The sequence below is a fragment of the Mesitornis unicolor genome, unplaced genomic scaffold, assembly GCF_000695765.1.
Source record: "Mesitornis unicolor isolate BGI_N332 unplaced genomic scaffold, ASM69576v1 scaffold48299, whole genome shotgun sequence".
NCBI lineage: Eukaryota > Metazoa > Chordata > Aves > Mesitornithiformes > Mesitornithidae > Mesitornis > Mesitornis unicolor.
Window position 1 is genome coordinate 23446 of NW_010206146.1, and position 17404 is coordinate 40849.

Genomic DNA, 17404 nt, shown 5'->3' on the forward strand with positions numbered 1-17404 from the left:
TACTAACCTCAATCAAGGTAGAAACACTAACATAACGTATAGAAAACGTACTGTATAGCTAGGAGTGTGATGCTGCTGAATGAAGACAATAGCAACCCCACTAGTTTAACTCAGACTGAAGGTACTAGAAAATGTATTGTTTTATACTTACCAGATCTTGTATGGAAGTCATTAGGGGAACAGCATCCCCTTCTAAACACTTTAACAACACTAAACTACAGGGTTATTGGTTCTCCCTCAAGCACTAAGAATGCCTTACCTGTGTGACAATATGCAGCCTCAGTACAAAGACAGTACAGCTTAAAAATACTGTACTTGGATAAGAAACAAGTCAGAGCCTTCCTCAGGATGGCTGCCGCAGCTGCCCAGTCTGCTTCAGTCCTCTGTGAAGTACCAAACTTCTGTTTTGCTTGCTATTTAAAATACCCACACCAGAATGCCCACAGGTCTAGCATAGCTCACGACTAAACAAATCTTAAATGACACCTTTAATGCTACCATATGATAAACTAGGAGTGTACAGCACAGTTTGCAGACCAGACAGACTCCAAGACTGACCTGACAACTCAGGAACAAAAGTGAAGTCATGCCCAACTCCATTAGCAAGAAATTTTAAATGTGGAAGTATGCAGCTTCGAGTATCAGTGTCTACATGGTTTTTCTCTCCCTTCAGCTATATTCTACAGGTCTATATAATATAAGCAAACAAGTACATATTAAAAGGGCTTTCCAAACCACAGTATGAACACCAGGTGGCAAATGCATGGCTACCTCCATGAACTAACACTGCCTGCTTGGATATCCATAGAAAGCTCCGATTCACTTTGAATTAATACTAAAACAAGAGATGTTTAATTATGAAAAGATTTTAATGCGGTATAAACAATGCACCAATCTTGAATTTCTGACTCTACAAAATGGTAGCTTTCAAATCAAAACTAAAGGGCAGACCAGCATTTTATTGACATAGTTTATTTGATGTTAAAGCCAGATGAGCAGCTTCTTCCCAGAATAATCCTTTCCATACTTCTTCAGAGAATAATGTAGTCTGTAAAGGAAAAGATCAGATCAGTGCCATATAAGTAAAACCATTTTTTTACTCATACCTTTGTAGAGCCTGAAAACCTGGTTCCCAAGCAAGTCAGGTGAGCCACACTGCCTTTCTTAGAAGAACATAACTTTCAAAACTTCACAGTACCATTACGGGAATAAATGAGAGCCTGAATTACCTCCCTTCTGTAGAAGAACCCAACAAACTACAATTGCTTTACCAGCTTTCTGCTTAAGACATTATACTCACTACGTCAGCTCCCAGACTGTTTAAGTTAGTCTGAATTACTCATCTTAGAGCATTTGTAATAAAAACCCTGAATTTTGTCTGTAACAGCTACTATCCACAATACATCCAACTCACTTATGTTTCTGCATCAAAGATATAAAAACAGACTAAAACTTGTCTAGAAGTATATCAGGTTTGTTCATAAAGCATTTACTTGAAATAAGTATCTATAAGAAAACAGAAATTCATCCTCAAAATAGAAATCATACTTCTTCAACCTATTCCAGACAGTAAAAAATAAGATGTACTATCCTTTCCTTAGCAAAAGGAAAATTGTAAGCCTCGTTTACAGTAACACTAAATAATCAACAGTTTTAGCAACAGCAAATCTGAACTACCTGGTTTAATATTTCAGTCTTTATACTCATCGGGTATTTTGTATTTCTGTATTTCATATATTCCATGTAAGTGGAATTCACATAATTAGCAACTCACTAGTAAGCACAAGTCTTTCTTAGTTTTTAAACTCTTGCACTGGGTTCTGTATCAGCAAAAGTATCATGGTCTTTGCATAAATCAACTTCAGACTCATGTCATTGTAATGACTACAGGCTACTGAATGTCTTACAAAGCATTTTTAAGTCATACCTGTTATCCATTTTCCATCTGAAGTATGTTCATTTACTGAAAAATAAGAAGTATTAATAAGAGAACAGTTTTATCAAAGTTCTACTATTGTAGAAGATGGAGCTTTGAGGCTTTATACTGACGCTCACAATATGCTCCCCCTCCCCACAATTACTACAGTGAAACATGACCAGAATACCTCAAAATTTTGACTACTATAGAGACTGAAGACTTAGATTTCATTCATTCCCTCAAACTCATGCGAGACTTAACAGTATCTTTTTAGAGCTTATGTAATACTCAGAACGCAATTCATGTTCAATTATACCTACAGGCTACAGTGGTTTAAAGAGCCTATCCATCCACACTTATGTTCGGTCAGGTTTAAAAAAAATAAAATAATTTTTAAAAACCACATACACAGAATCCCAAAGTATTTCTGGATTCACCATTTCAATAGTTTTCATGACTACATGGTACATAACTCTTAGAGCAACACAGACTTGCCTGAAGATGTTTCAGAATCAAATGCCTACACATTTCTGAGATAAACAGTTCTCAGATTGTGTAGGTGGACTCCAAAACATACTCCAGGACTCCTATTAAAAATCCTCCACATGGCTGTGATAAAGGATATTGAATCATGCCACACCATTATGTTAAAACATGCAATTTTAAGACAAAGCTTTAAGACACAAGCGTATTCTGCAAGCTTTTTTCTGTGACACAGCACAGAACTCTTCTCAACCAAGTTTTCCAGAAAGCATGTAAACTAATTTATCTTTAGTTTAAGCCTAATGCAAAGACACAAAGATTAACAAAACTAGCTAACCAGTTAGATCTAACCCATGCATACCTAAACAAAAGATGATTTTAGGACATTAAAAAAACCTGTAATCCGAAACACAGTTCACCTATTACTGCGATTGCATGCTAGTTTGAGAAGCACTTGATAGAGAAGTCATATCTGCTATATAATCATCACAGCACACAATCCTGGTCTTGATATTTTAAGTGTTTATATGCCTTAAGTTAATTTCTATGAACTGAAGAGCTTCAGTTATTCAAGTGACAGTCATTTCACGATTTTGGATTAACATTCAGAAACAGCTACCTTAGAGTGCAGAACTCTTGAAGAGAAGAAGTACATGCATACTAATGTTATCAGTGCAACACTAAATGACTCCCTAGACATTCACAGGAGAGTGTATGTCAGTGTCACTACTACACTAAATTCTAATTTGTGCTGTTATACTGTGAACTACTATAGGACTTCTTTGAAAAGAGCATTAGAGCAGAAAGGAAAAGGGCTCCAAATCTTAACTAGCAGTTTGCAGTAACACTGGTTTATTTCTAATCAATAGTAACAAGAAGTTCACTTATACAGTAAGTGAAGAATCTAATTTCACACAGCAATTGCTGTGGTTTGTGTCTCAACCTGGAATACTGCAGGGCAACAGTTAAATACTTCTCAATACTGAGAAATGTGTTGTTTCCAACCACTGTCTCAAATGCAGAAAGCTATGATGTGACTTAGTTTTCATAAAGACGCACAACTGCTTTCACACAAACGGCAAGTTACACATGTTATTGCACTGTACTACTTTGAATCAGAATCTGGGGTGCTCTAAGCCAGTGCGTCAATTGAGTTTCTTCAATTTCTCTTCAAGGGGAATTTCTTATTTTAATGTTGTTTCACTAGTTTTTTAAAAAAACTTGTCTGCTATTAGCCAAATGTTATTTTTGAGTCACACAGAATAAAGTTCATTATGTAGTTAACTGAATCTTTACGGGACAGAAGCGAGTTTAAAGCAAACATGCATGCAAAGCAGTACAGTGCTTCAATCAAAAGTATGGACATGTGTTTCAGTGATGTATAATTCAGTCACCACATCCATGCTCATTTTCAGTACCTGCTAGATACTTCATTTCTGATGGAGAATTCCAAGGAAGTAGGAAAAAAAGCAGAAGTGAAGATTACTAAAGTTCCAGATATCAAAACACTTGAGCAACTACAGAACTAATCATCAAAACTCTTAAATCATTGCCCTCTTACCCCTTGTTAAAAGGCTTGAAAAAACCCACTTAACTGCAAATCTTACTCAGTATTTTTCAGGGAACAAAATGCTCTTAAGATAACTGGAAATCAGTCATTTTGTGGCTGGAAAGTTGCCCAGTGGAAAAGGACCTCGGGGTGTTGGTCAACAATCTGCTGAACATGAGCCAGGTGGACAAGAAGGCCAATAGCATCCTGGTTTGTATCAGTAGTGTGGCCAGAACGAGTAGGGAAATGATTCTGTACTCAGCACTGGTGAGGTCACACCTCAAATACTGTGCTCAGTTTTGGGGCCCTCACTATAAGGGCACTGAGGCACTGGAGCATGTCCAGAGAAGAGCAACAAAGCTGGTGAAGGGTCTGGAAAGCAAGCCTTATGACGAGCAGCTGAGGGAGCTGGGGTTCTTTAGTTTGGAGAAAAGGAGATTGATGGGAGACCTTATCACCCTCCACAGCTACCTGAAAGGAAGCTGTAGCAAGGTCAGGGTCGGTCTCTTCCTGGTAGCCAGTGACAGGACTAGGGGAAGTGGCCTCAAGTTGTGCCAGAAGTTTAGGTGGGATATTAGAAGGAATTTCTTTACTGTAAGTATCGTCAAGCATTGGAACAGGCTCCTCAGGGAAGTGGTGGAGTCACCATTCCCAGAGCTATTTAAGATGCTCAGATGTAGCACTTATGGACACTTAGTGGTTGACTTGGCAGTGCTAGGTTAACAGTTGGACTCTATGACCTTAAAGGTCTTTTCCAACCTAAACAATTCTGTGATGCTATGACTGTCTTCACACCCAGGCTATTCCTGTTTTGTTTTGGGTTTCTGTTGTTGTTTAACAAAAGGTGAATGCTGTCTCCCTCCAAGCTGCTTGTATTGCGTTCCAGCCACAGCTGGAAAACCTCCACTATCTTGGGACTCAGTCACTTAAACCCAGGATAAAGCACCCATTCTACCTTATTTCTATTTACACACTTGTCCTCACTCCTTACAGCACCACACATTCTTAACAAAATCTTCTCTATAAATAACACCATGAGTAACAATAGCTTTGTGGAGTAAGCATTAGATATTTAGGTAGTCTGAGTAATAAGTGTTAAGACTATCTTATCTGTATATTGCAAGACTAAGTTATGCAATTAGAGCAATACTGTTAGATTTACAAAAGCTTTACTTTAGTTCAAGTGACAAATAGGAAACAATCATTTAAGAAGCATTGTTTCATCTTGTAGCAGCTAAGCTTGCAGCAGTGAGGAGCAGAACTAAGCTACTGAGCTGGTAAGAAGCTACACAACACCACACAAATTACCTTCTGTTATCCAGTAGAACAGGTGAAAGAAATGGAAGAAAAACAACGTTATTCTATTTAAGAATTTCTAATCAATATTTCAAATGCAACATGCTCACTCTAGCTTACAGATATTCTCATCCTACCTTCTTGCCAGCACCAACATTTGCCTTGGCTGTGCCCCTGACTTTCTTCATTCTGTTCTTACGCTCCTTTCGCTGCTTTCTGGAAGTCTTTTTCTTTTCATATAAGCCATGCTATTAAAAAATAGTTGAAGTTGCAATTAGCATTGTTTCAGACAATAACTTCTGAAGTTAAGTTTTACTATTTCTGGACTCTTCAAATACTGTTTAAACTTGAAATATTAGTTAAGTAGCAAAACAAGTTCACTAGTTAGCAAATAATTCAACACAGTATAAGCACTAAAGTAGCAAAGGTATCAGTCATCTCTCATGCTTCTTCAAGACCTTTGACAGTGCTTAGTTATCTACTACTGCTAAACATTACTGGTAACATCTATTTTACCTTCACAATTCCTCTACAGTAAAGAATAAAAAAACCCCTGTTTTGCAAATACAAAAGCTAGATGACACTGTTTTAAGACCTCTTACGAAACTCCAAGTACACCAACAGCACTTCCACAAAACTTAAACTTCTATACATATAAATCATGAACAACTAAATATTTCAAACCCATCTTAATTGTTCTCAAGTTAACAGAAAAACACATACCCTGGCAAGTCTGTGCTTTGGTTCATTTTTCTTTGCGTAGTCCAAAGAATCATAGATCATGCCAAAACCTGTTGTCTTGCCACCACCGAAATGAGTTCTGAAGCCAAAGACGAAAATTACATCAGGGGTCGTCTTGTACATTTTTGCAAGCTTTTCCCTGATTTCTGTTTTGGGGACTGTGGCCTTCCCAGGATGAAGAACATCAATCACCTAAAAAGGAATTTTTACAAGTGTATAAAAATAAGAGAAGATCAACATCCATTAAACCAACCAGGTACTATAGCACCACCATGAGCTTAACATTTCAACTAACCCACCTTAGCTGCATAAAGTATTATCAATTTCATACATCTGCTTCAAAAGACAAAGCAGCTCACTACCTCACCATTAAAATTTACCTTCAGCACGCACCAACATATTTAAACCTATAAGCTCTTAAAATAAGAAGAGCTTGAGGTTTTAAGGACTCCTTACTTCACTTACAGCTCAAAACCAACACACAAATAATACAAGGCAACTTTCTATTCCTTTACCATCTGCTTGCGCTGAAGCAGTCTGTTTGTCATGAACTTCCTGGTCCTGATGGTCACTGTGTCATTCTGCAAGAGAAGATACAAACAAGTAAAACAAGACAATAACGATACATACAAGTCAAACTCAGTAAATATATAAATAATGTACAGTATAGCAACAGCCTCTGACATCTCAGATGCTGACAACGAACTCATAAGCTAGCTGAACAGGTCCCGAGCTACAGGCCACATCCCTGTAAGGTACACTTTGATATGTACTTCTGAGTACACATCAACTTATGACAGAGTTACCCTCAGTTTCTAAACAAAACAGCAACACACATACATACACCCTTCTGAACAGCCAAGGCAGCTTTAATAAAACACACGGATTACAAGCCCAAACCCTACAACAGTATAACACAAATTCTTTAACAAATGAATGTATTACTGCTTCATTCATGTTCAGACAAGAACAGCCACAAGATCAGCAGATGAGCACGATCTACAGCACCCCTTGAACGCCTTAACTGCGATGCTGCACTCCTGTCAAGACCCAAGCCTTTTAGAGACTAGCAACAGGGCCACGTAGCAGGCCAGACACACTCCCCAGAACTCACCACTACCGACCGGCACCAAGACACATGGACCAGGCCGCAGGAGCCCCAGTTCGAAACAGCAGAACAAGCCCCTACTCAGTTTCCGCCATACCGCCGCAGGCGCTACAACCAAGCCAGCTCAGCAGGTCAGGAGTGCCGCAGAGACAGGATGCCGGCAAACCAGAGCGGATTGCCCCCCGCCAGCGGCAGACACTCACCATCTTAGCAGCGACCTTTCTGCCAGCGAGCGAGAAAAAGAAGGAAGACGCCTCCGCAGCCAATCATAAGGCGGTGCAGGGGCCTTTGGAGCTGGGGGCGGGGCTGTGTGCAGGGGTGTCCTTGCTGTTGCCGAACGTGGGAGGAAATGGTAGAGGTGGCCTTTTGTGTGCCTGATGGGGACTCTTGGGGGTGTACCAGAGAGAACGCCCCGGAAGGAGCTCCGCTGTGCCCCAGCAAGGGACACTGCAGGCGGGAATCATTCTGCGCCCGTGTCGCTCTGCGCCGCCAGGCGGGCAGGCTCTGCGCCTCCGCGTGCAGCCCTGCAGGACGCTGAGGTGCTACGGCCAGACCCCCCGCCGCCGCCACCATGGTGAAAGAGCAGTTCAGGGAGACCGATGTGGCCAAGAAAATGTGAGTGGGGCGGCCAGCGTCGTGCCCTACGCGGCGGGAGACTCCCGAGCCGCCGCTCCGCTGCCTGGGGTGGGCCGGGTGGCTGTGGAGGGGAGCGGTAGAGCGCCCACGGTGGGGTCTGGTTGCTGTAGAAGGACCCGGAAAGAGGTCTAGCGTGCCGGGGAGTGGAGTGCGGCTGGTGGTGCGGCTGGGCTTCATTTAAAAGCGCTGGCGTGGTCTGCGCTCTCCCGAGCCTCTCAGGGCTTGGCTGAGGCTGCTGGCGAGGCTGTGCTGCTGAGCGCCGGTAGGGTTGTCCAAGAACATTGATAAATCTCCTAGATATAAACGACCAACTCACTGCAAAACAGCTCTATTTTTTGTTAGTTGCTCTAAAAGAGCCTGCTCCAGTGAATCACCCTACCCTTCTCTGCGTTGCTTTTAACTAGATGTGTGTGCCTGCCTGTAGTTAAAATTATTTCTGTATATATTTGTACACATGCATACGTGTGAAATTTCCCATTCTAGAAGCCACATCTGTTTTGGCATGAAATCTCCAGAAGAGATGCGTCAGCAAGCTCACATTCAAGTGGTTAGCAAAAACCTGTATAGTCAGGACAATCATCACTCTCCACTGCAGTATGGAGTCCTTGACCATCGCATGGTGAGAACCGGTTTTTTTCCAGACCATTTTTGTAGAATTTCTTGAAGTGGTTAAAAATAAGTCAGGATTACTGAAATTTCATGCTCATCCAAAATATGTGCAAATGTGTCTCTACTGGAATTGCACAGACTGATAGTTGCAATGACAGCTACTTTTTTAAGCATCCTTTTGAGGCAGAATATAAGTTCTTTCTGACTAGCTGTTGGGATACCCAGAAACGTCCATCTACAAAATAGCATATTGTAGATCAGTTGCAAAAGCTGTATGAGTTAATATCATTCGTATCAGTAGGTGTGAAATACATTTTTCTTAAGGTTTGGAGTGAATGTAAGGCTACTGATGTGCTTCTGATGTTAGGGAAAAGGGATAAGTGCTGTGGATTTGCGGTCAGGATAGCTGTTGCATTTTCTGTATATTCAGTTGATTATAGTTAACATATTTTTCTGTGTGCGTGTTCTTCTCCCAAAGGGAACCAGTGAAAAAGATCGTCCCTGTGAAACCTGTGGGAAAAATTTAGCTGATTGTTTAGGACATTATGGGTACATTGACTTAGAACTGCCTTGTTTTCATGTTGGATACTTCAAAGCAGTAATAGGCATCTTACAGGTAAACACAATTATGTTTTGTCATCAGTTTCTAGTCTAGAAAAAGGAAGTTATCAGAAAAGTTGATGCTTGAAAAAGTAATTGAAAAGTCCAAAATAAGCTTGTATTATAAGTTTTACCTTTATGCGTCTTGTGTTTTGTAAAATAACTGTATTTAAATACCAGTCTTAGTGATGTAATTACATCCATCTTATTTTATATAATCTCAGACTGTTTACCTTAATCTGTTATTTTTTTGTATTAGTTTGAATTAAATGTATGCATTATAATTCACCTTTTAGGACATCCCATAAATCAAAGCTCTGTTTACTTTCTATTTGGATTTTTAAGATCCTGCAGAGCTTAGGTGAGGATTTACCTCATTGACTGTATTTCTTCCCGTGTACTTTTTTTGGTGTATTACAGCATATGAATTGGTCTTTCAGCTAAGACAAGTGTATTTCATTCAAAAAACTGCCCTCTGAAGAACTTAAGTTATAGTAGAAGATGTTACAACTCTCTGTGCATCTGTTAAACAACTCTGGTTTTATGTGTTTACATTTAAGATGATATGCAAAACCTGTTGCTGTATCATGCTGTCGGTGGAAGAAAAAAAACAATTTTTGGATTACCTGAAGCGACCTGGCCTTACATATCTTCAGAAGAGGGGGCTTAAAAAGAAAGTATCTGAAAAGTGCCGGAAGAAAAACACTTGTCCGTACTGTGGTGCCTTCAATGGTGAGTGCTGTCATTACCAGTTAGTGATAGTTGTCTACTGTGATGGTTTTTTACCTTGGTGGTTGTGATAGGTGTCAAAATCTTGAATATTCTTGTTTGTTCTACAGCTATTTGCTGGTAATTGCATTCTTAATGCCAAGTATGTGCTTGCTCACATTTCATTTATGTGAATAGAGACACCATCCTAGTTGCTTCTTTTGTTTCGTGTGGTATCTCTTCATGGTAGTAACCAATATTTAATAATGGCAAAAAAAACCAAACCCTGTCTAACATGTTTCTAAAAATACTGGGATCTACTGTCAATGATCATTACCTTAACTTAGAAGTTTAACCAGTTTTGGAACTCTGACTTAGTTGTTTTAAGTTTTCAGTGCACATTGATTTGCTTGCAGGAACTGTGAAGAAATGTGGTTTGTTGAAAATAATACATGAAAAGTACAAGACCAATAAGAAAGTGGTAGATCCGGTAGTATCTACTTTTTTCCAGTCCTTTGAAACTGCCATAGAACATAACAAAGAAGTAGAACCTTTACTGGGAAGAGCTCAGGTGAATTTTATTATTACTTAAATTTTCTGCCAGTTTTTGTACTTGAAATAAAACTCTTCAAAGGTTTTCAATGTAGCAGCTTAAGCCTTGTGGTGATCCAAGATTTCCATACACCTAAAGACACTTGAGGAATGTTTCTGGGTTTTTTTTCAATAATATTAACTTTGCAAAAATGAGAAATTCTGTTTATTGATATGTTCTGATACATAGCTTTCTGCTTGTAAAGAAAAGAGGATATTTTTGGTGTGTGAAACTCCATAAGCTAGAGAACAGAGAAGAAAGGCCCATAGAAGCTCTGTATGTATATGTAGATTTACTGTAGCTCTGAGATTATTACAATACACAGATTTATTTTTTTTCTTCAGAAGACCTTAATGTCAAGAAGGAGAGAGGAAGCTTAATTATTTAACCTTTTGGTTTTATTCAGCTTTGCATTGTGTGCAGTTTTGTTTCCTTCTGCTGTTTGAAAGCTGGGAGGATCCTGGAGTGCATATTTAGACAGAAAAGTAACAAATATCTGGAGCTTTACTGCAGCAGTAGCTGTATTAAAAAGAGGGAGATGGTGCTATTTTTAAAAAAAAGTCTATAAAGTACAGTAATTCATGTTAATTCCTACTGATAAAATGAATACGATATTCTGTAAGTTTGTTGTAAGACATTTATTGAGTTGTGTTGATAGGTAACTATGAAATAGTCTGTTAACTCTTTAAAAAAAAATAACATGATGAGAAGTAAACAGTGATTTATAAGGAAAAAAAGAAGGAAAAGACAATAGCAAGTTATACTTGAGATGCTGAAAGCATTAGTTCAGAATAAAGCAGTTTTGTTTGCACAAGTAGTTCTTATCTATTTGTCCTTTAAAAATGCTTGATTTTTGAACAACCAGTAAATGAGGGGAGGAGGGAAGCCTTGAAACTGTGACATGATGGCTTGTTTTCTCCTTTCTCCAATGGATTTTGTAGGAAAACTTAAATCCTTTAGTAGTATTGAACCTCTTCAAAAGAATCCCAGCAGAAGATATCCCTCTGCTTCTAATGAACCCAGAAGCAGGTAAACCTTCAGATTTGATCCTCACACGACTCTTAGTGCCTCCACTGTGTATCAGACCCTCTGTAGTGAGTGACCTGAAGTCTGGCACCAATGAAGATGATTTAACAATGAAACTGACAGAGATAATTTTTCTCAATGATGTAATAAAAAAGGTGAGTCATCCTTCAGTCTCTCAGAAGCTGTTGCATTTGAAAAGATTTGGTTAGAATTGAATGTAGCGAGTGGTTTTACTTGTCTTACTGCTTACAATCTAGCAAGCAGTCTGTACTGCAGTGCTGTGTTGTTTGGGATTTTACTGAAAGAAACAGAGAAACTTGTTTCAAATGGAGCTGGCTAACTGGCTGCTTGCAGCATAGGACCTAAAGAAGATCTGCCGGTGGATCATGGGACACATTTTGAGTGGTCACTTAAATGAAAACATTATACATATTGGGGTTTTCTTTTTTTCATGTAGACCTTCCTCTTTTTATTATTGCATCTTTGTCCTTTCTTTATTCTGCCATCTGTTCTTAAGGAATCAGGTTTCAGTTAGCATGGCTATCAAATTGAGACTAGAAGTGTATTTGATAATTTGTCATTTGTTTAGAGGAACGTTTCTACCAGACTAATACTTTCCAGGCTTTTCAAAGCTGGTCTTTTGTCAGGAAAACAAAACCAAGTGAGCGCTAACACCCCTGTGACTGAAAAATTACCTACTTGTGATTTTCCTGGCTGTGAAGTTATATTAGCTTAACTTCAGTGGCTTGGGAAAAATATAATTTAAATAAATACGTAGTTTTGTGAGCATTTATCCAAAGCCAGTGCTAGTCAAAAGAAATTCTTTGCTTGTTCTCTTGTGAATGGCATTATGCTATAGCAGTATGCTATAAAGTTATCTCACATTTTTCATTCCAACGTATGAAGATTTTCTAACATTATTTTTGAAATACTTGTATTCATACCAGGAAAGATTTTTGCTAGTTTATCTCTCGTTATATGTATTTTCTGAACTGAATGACTATTTTGTTTAGCATAGGATATCAGGAGCCAAAACACAGATGATTATGGAAGACTGGGACTTTCTTCAGCTGCAGTGTGCCCTGTACATTAACAGTGAGCTCTCTGGAATTCCTCTCAACATGGCACCTAAAAAATGGACCAGAGGTTTTGTTCAGAGACTTAAGGGAAAGCAAGGTTTGTCTAAAGAGCTGTTTTGAATATTTTTCTTTTTAAATTCAACCATGAATATTTGCTATTCCAAAGCATCTCTCTGCTATTATTGTGTTGTGTTTCAATGACGTACCTTTTCTAATGTGCTATCTTGACAGCTAACATTTTGAAAGCAACTTTTATATAAGAGTTACCGCTTACTTATTTTGTTAGGTCGGTTTAGAGGCAATCTGTCTGGAAAGCGAGTGGATTTCTCTGGCAGAACAGTCATTTCACCTGATCCTAACTTAAGAATAGATGAAGTAGCAGTGCCAATTCATGTTGCTAAAATACTAACTTTTCCTGAAAAGGTAAGTAGAATAGGACCAATACCTTCTCTTTGCCTTTTAATTTTTTACCAGATAACCGTTTTGTCCTTCTTCATAGCTTTTACTATAAGAGGGAGTGAATGTATTGCTTTCATGTTTGAAATGTCTTTCAGTGACACTTTTCAGTGATAGTTTGTACTATCAGATACATGCAAATACTGCGATGGCATATGGTGTAAGAAGTGACATAACAAGAGAGAAGGGTTTTGCTTGATGTTTTTTTAACTCGTACATAGCTTCATATGTTCGGAGTATCCGTCTAAGGGAGTGGTTGGGGTCTTTTATTTCTGAATTTACTTCCCAGATTTTTAATTTAATTTCACTCTAATGTTGTGCTCTCAGATTAGCTTACATTTTTCATCTCTATTCCCTCCTGCCTGTTTCCTTCAGCAGCTGAAGGCTGTGAAGGGGGATTGTCAGTTGAGCCTAAAATTGGAAAACACAAGAGCCACCAGCAGAAACAAAATGTCCTGAAATGTTTTTAATTTGTTTCTGATTAAAGTCTTTATGCAACAGGTGAACAAAGCAAATATTAATTTTATGAGGAAACTTGTCCGTAATGGTCCTGATGTTCATCCTGGAGCTAACTTCATACAGCAAAGGCACACACAGATGAAAAGGTATCATGCTTATCTGTAATGATTCACTTTTTGTGTCTCTCCGTCAACCTTTTCTTACTGCTGTGTGAAAACAGTTATACCTACAGGGATTCAAATTTAATTTGAGTCTTTCATAAAGGGCAGTAACAAAAACCTGTTATTATGTCCTCAGGTTTAGTGCACATTTTCTTTTTAGGTAATATGTTAGATTTAAACTTAAGTGTACATAATAATGATAATAAACTGCAGTTAGATTTATTTTTTTTAATTATTGAGTCTCTTATTTGTAACAGAGGGTGTAGTACAGAGATAAATGAAAAAAGGCAGTTTGAGGCATGCTTTACTGGCTGTTGTCGTGGGAGAGTTAGTCAGCAGTCAGTTTATGGGTAGTTAGAAGTGGTAGTATATAAGTGAAACTCACTGTACTCTCTCATACAACTGAAGCAAATTCTTTATTTTTATAAGTAGACCTTTTCCTTACTTGTTTCACTAGTAACTGTAGCTTTGCTAGCTAACGTTACAAATATAGTCATTATTTAAAATAGCAACAGGTCCGATGCTTGTTTAATAATACAATTTACACCAGTTTTGTCTTTTAGTTACTGTAATACAAATACTTCAAGATTTAATGGAAGAACCTGCATTATAAACACAGAATTTATTTTCATTTGTCTTTACATCTTTCTGAATTTCTCTCTTCTGACTTCATTGTTATGTGTTACTGTAAGGTTTTTGAAATATGGAAACCGAGAAAAGATGGCCCAGGAGCTGAAGTTTGGTGATATCGTGGAGCGACATCTGATAGATGGTGACATAGTCCTGTTCAATCGACAACCCTCTCTTCATAAGCTGAGCATCATGGCTCACATTGTAAGTGCACACACAGCCTAACATACAGGTACATACAGGTTACTTTTGCAGGTGTTTATCTCTCACACACAAAAATAAATAGTGTCTTCTGAAAGACTACACGAGGACAAGCATGAATACAGTGCAGTTCTGCTTTGGCATGGGAATTGACATGTAACAGGGCAGTATGCTGTCTGGACAATTTTGTTAATAGCCATAATTGACCTTGGTATCTATTCTTGCATAAGCATTTAATTTTTGTAGAGTTGATGTGATCTCTTCAAAGCATTTGTTTTCTGTGCTTTGTATAAGTTCTTAATGATGATATTTACTAGCTACATGTGTGTAATACAACCCAGGTACAATTTCTGTCAGTTCCTGGTTGAGTTAAATCCCATAATCAGAAATTTTGACTCATGTCTAATAAAAAGAAAAGATAAAGCCTACAGGGAAGCAGTCGGGCATGGCGTTTCATCTTGAAGCATCCTTGACTGCATGTGCATCAATTTTTTTTTTTTTCAGGCTAGAGTAAAACCTCATAGGACATTCAGATTTAATGAATGTGTCTGTACACCATACAATGCAGACTTTGATGGAGATGAGATGAACCTTCACCTTCCACAGACAGAAGAAGCAAAAGCAGAAGCACTTGTTTTAATGGGGGTATGTAGAAAGTGTTGGGGTTGGGCTCTTTGCTAGCGATAGATGGGCTAAGCACCGTATTTCTTAACTTGCATATGAAATCTGAAATATTATCAAGATACCTGGGTATGGATAATATGTGACTGTGAAGCTTCCTGAAACCTCTGCAGAAGGGAATTTAGAATAAATTAGAACTGTTACACAATGGCAGTCTAATAGACTTCTATTTGGTATCCATGGAAAATTCAGTGGTTTTAAGTAGATGTCACTAGTATATTTCTGCCTGATTGTCCTTAGTGTTTGCTGCCAAGATAGGGTGGCTCTGTTACCAAACAGAATATAATTTGCTTTCCGGCCCAACAGCCCAGAAGCTGCAGGCAGTCAGACAAACTGGAAATGAGGCAGCAATAGTCTGCTTTTACTAGAGAAGGCGGTTCACTATAGAAGACAGGAGACAGTATGTTCTTAGTGCAGGAAAAGAGGGCAGAAAGGAGGGTAGATAGAGGGATCTGATGGTTGCAGACATTGATCTGTGGTGTGAAAGTAGAGTCAGTAGCAACGATCTGAGGATTTTCCAGTATGTTGCCCCTTTAGGGTGACTAAATACCACTGCTACTTCAGATGTACTAATACAACTGTTGGCTACAGCATTTATTGGCTTACTGAACTGATTTGGGAGCTTAAAAAGGAAGCTCCTGCTCCCGCCTGCCCCAGTAGTGTGATTCAGGTTTGTGTTGGCCTGTGAACAGCTCAGACAAAACTGTGCTGCATAGGTGAGGGTGATTAATTGGAGCAGTAGTCTGTGTAAGGTGTAAGAAAATGGGGCTAGTGGAAGTGGCTAGCTTGGTTATTACATACCAGTAGGGACCACACAACTTTCAATATTTCACTAGTTCCCTGTAATTTCCAGTAACTATTCTCAAATTATTCCTTAACCGTCAGTGGATTTACATGAACTGCAGTGAACTGAAACTTGTAGTTTATTTTTTCTGTCTTTTTGAAGACAGCTGGATTTTGATTTAGAAGAAGCTTTTACCTTTTTTGCTGAAATAACCTTCTTATATGGTAAGTTTCCCTCTGAATAACAAATGAAATATCAGTGTCTTCAAATGTGGGGTTTTTTGTTTGGTTCTTGTGTCATACAGACTAAAGCAAACCTGGTAACACCAAGAAATGGAGAACCTCTCATTGCTGCTATTCAAGATTTCCTCACAGGTGTGTATATAAGCTTATTTTAGATGTGTGATTTAACAGTTGTTTGTTCAGAATCAGCTCCCTCTTTTCCAGGATTTTTCTCTATTAATTTAAAAGACTTTTTCTTTCACAAGTCAAAGTGACATTAGGAAAATAAGGCCTTTGTTAGTCTGAAGTATAATTATTTCCTCAGACTCTCTTCTAATACGGTCTACCTTTGTAGGTGCAATTATTTTTACCTTTGCCTATGTTTTGTAGTGTTCCTCCAGCAGAGAAAATAAATGTTTTGATCTTTGTATGCATTAGGTAGACAATGTAAACTGTGTATGGTAGTGGTAGAGAAGATGAATTCATTAGACAAAAATTAGTTTTAACCTACAGCAAAGTACCTTCAGGTTTCCTTAAATCTTTGGCAAATGTCCAATGGATATAAGGAAGAAACTGTACAAAAATTAATACCAAGACCTCACTTTTACCTATGGCATAGAGTCTGAGAGGGAGAATAGATCATAGAAATGCAGTGAGTTTAATTTTTAGAAATTTGAGTGTGGAGCAATTAAAGAAAAAAAAAACTGGAAAGGATTTTAAACTGAAGCTGTCTAAACTATTGTAATTTTGCGTAGTAAGTAGGTATCTAGTATGAGAATAAATTATTGATACTGAATATGCAATAGCTTTTTGAAGTTAATGTCATTTTAGTCTGTCACATTAATAATTTTTTTACATTCTAGGTGCCTATCTTCTTACATTAAAAGATACCTTTTTTGATCGAGCTAAAGCCTGTCAGATTATTGCTTCTATCCTTGTTGGGAAGGATGAGAAGGTTAAAGTTCGTCTTCCACCTCCAGCAATTCTGAAGGTGTGTCAAACTATATTTTTAACGTTACTAAGACTTTCTCTGTTGTGTATTCTTTATCCATTGTGGTGCTTTCAGCAGAGACAGTTCTTGTTTTCTCTGACGTTAATTTGTATGAGATTTTGTATTTGTAAAGTGATACGATCAGATTTCAGCGTCAAAGCTATGCAGAAGTTGTTTGATGGTTCCTGATGCTGAACAGCCAACCTTGCATGGTACAGTCCAGATGCAGGTTTCTTTCAGGGTTCAAACAGCTTTGCTACAATCCTGCTACTGTGAGACAGACTCCTTGGCTGTTGATGGTCTGTGGAAGATACATCATTCTTAGTAACCTCAGTGTTATTGACTGTGCAGACTGACATGGAGCTACATGGAGAAACTATGTTATTCCTTAGTGCCCTTTAAGTAATGTCCTGAAATGCTCAATGGTTCTAAATTGCAGTATCCTGAATTTAGGAGCTGTTAAACCTGGGAAAGA

The 17404-nt window shown here is 38.3% G+C and overlaps 2 protein-coding genes across 5 annotated transcripts in view; one reads left to right on the forward strand and one right to left on the reverse strand.

Annotated features, from left to right (window-relative positions):
* Positions 1–850: 850 nt before the first annotated feature.
* RPS24 (ribosomal protein S24) lies at positions 851–6567 on the reverse strand. Of its 4 annotated transcripts, XM_010191644.1 has the most exons (7): positions 6503–6567; positions 5970–6179; positions 5384–5494; positions 5259–5261; positions 3820–3837; positions 1928–1963; positions 851–1048 (listed from the first exon to the last, which is right to left on the reverse strand). In XM_010191644.1, the coding sequence occupies exons 1-5, from the start codon at positions 6533–6535 to the stop codon at positions 3832–3834; spliced, it is 363 nt and encodes a 120-aa protein (XP_010189946.1). In that variant the 5' UTR covers positions 6536–6567; the 3' UTR covers positions 851–1048; positions 1928–1963; positions 3820–3831. The 4 variants fall into 4 exon arrangements, with proteins under 4 accessions (XP_010189946.1, XP_010189947.1, XP_010189949.1 ...); XM_010191645.1 differs by lacking the exon at positions 5259–5261; XM_010191647.1 differs by lacking the exon at positions 3820–3837.
* A 1087-nt stretch (positions 6568–7654) lies between these two features.
* The window catches only part of POLR3A (polymerase (RNA) III (DNA directed) polypeptide A, 155kDa), a gene marked incomplete at its 3' end in the record, with an annotated part of 13140 nt that continues 3390 nt past the window's right edge, over positions 7655–17404 (forward strand). Inside the window, exons 1-13 of the mRNA XM_010191649.1 lie at positions 7655–7710; positions 8215–8350; positions 8819–8956; positions 9501–9672; positions 10065–10219; positions 11182–11421; positions 12280–12442; positions 12632–12768; positions 13303–13406; positions 14114–14255; positions 14757–14897; positions 16022–16091; positions 16802–16929. Coding sequence (XP_010189951.1) covers positions 7667–7710; positions 8215–8350; positions 8819–8956; positions 9501–9672; positions 10065–10219; positions 11182–11421; positions 12280–12442; positions 12632–12768; positions 13303–13406; positions 14114–14255; positions 14757–14897; positions 16022–16091; positions 16802–16929 — 1770 coding nt within the window. The remainder of the gene's footprint in view (positions 7711–8214; positions 8351–8818; positions 8957–9500; positions 9673–10064; positions 10220–11181; positions 11422–12279; positions 12443–12631; positions 12769–13302; positions 13407–14113; positions 14256–14756; positions 14898–16021; positions 16092–16801; positions 16930–17404) is intronic.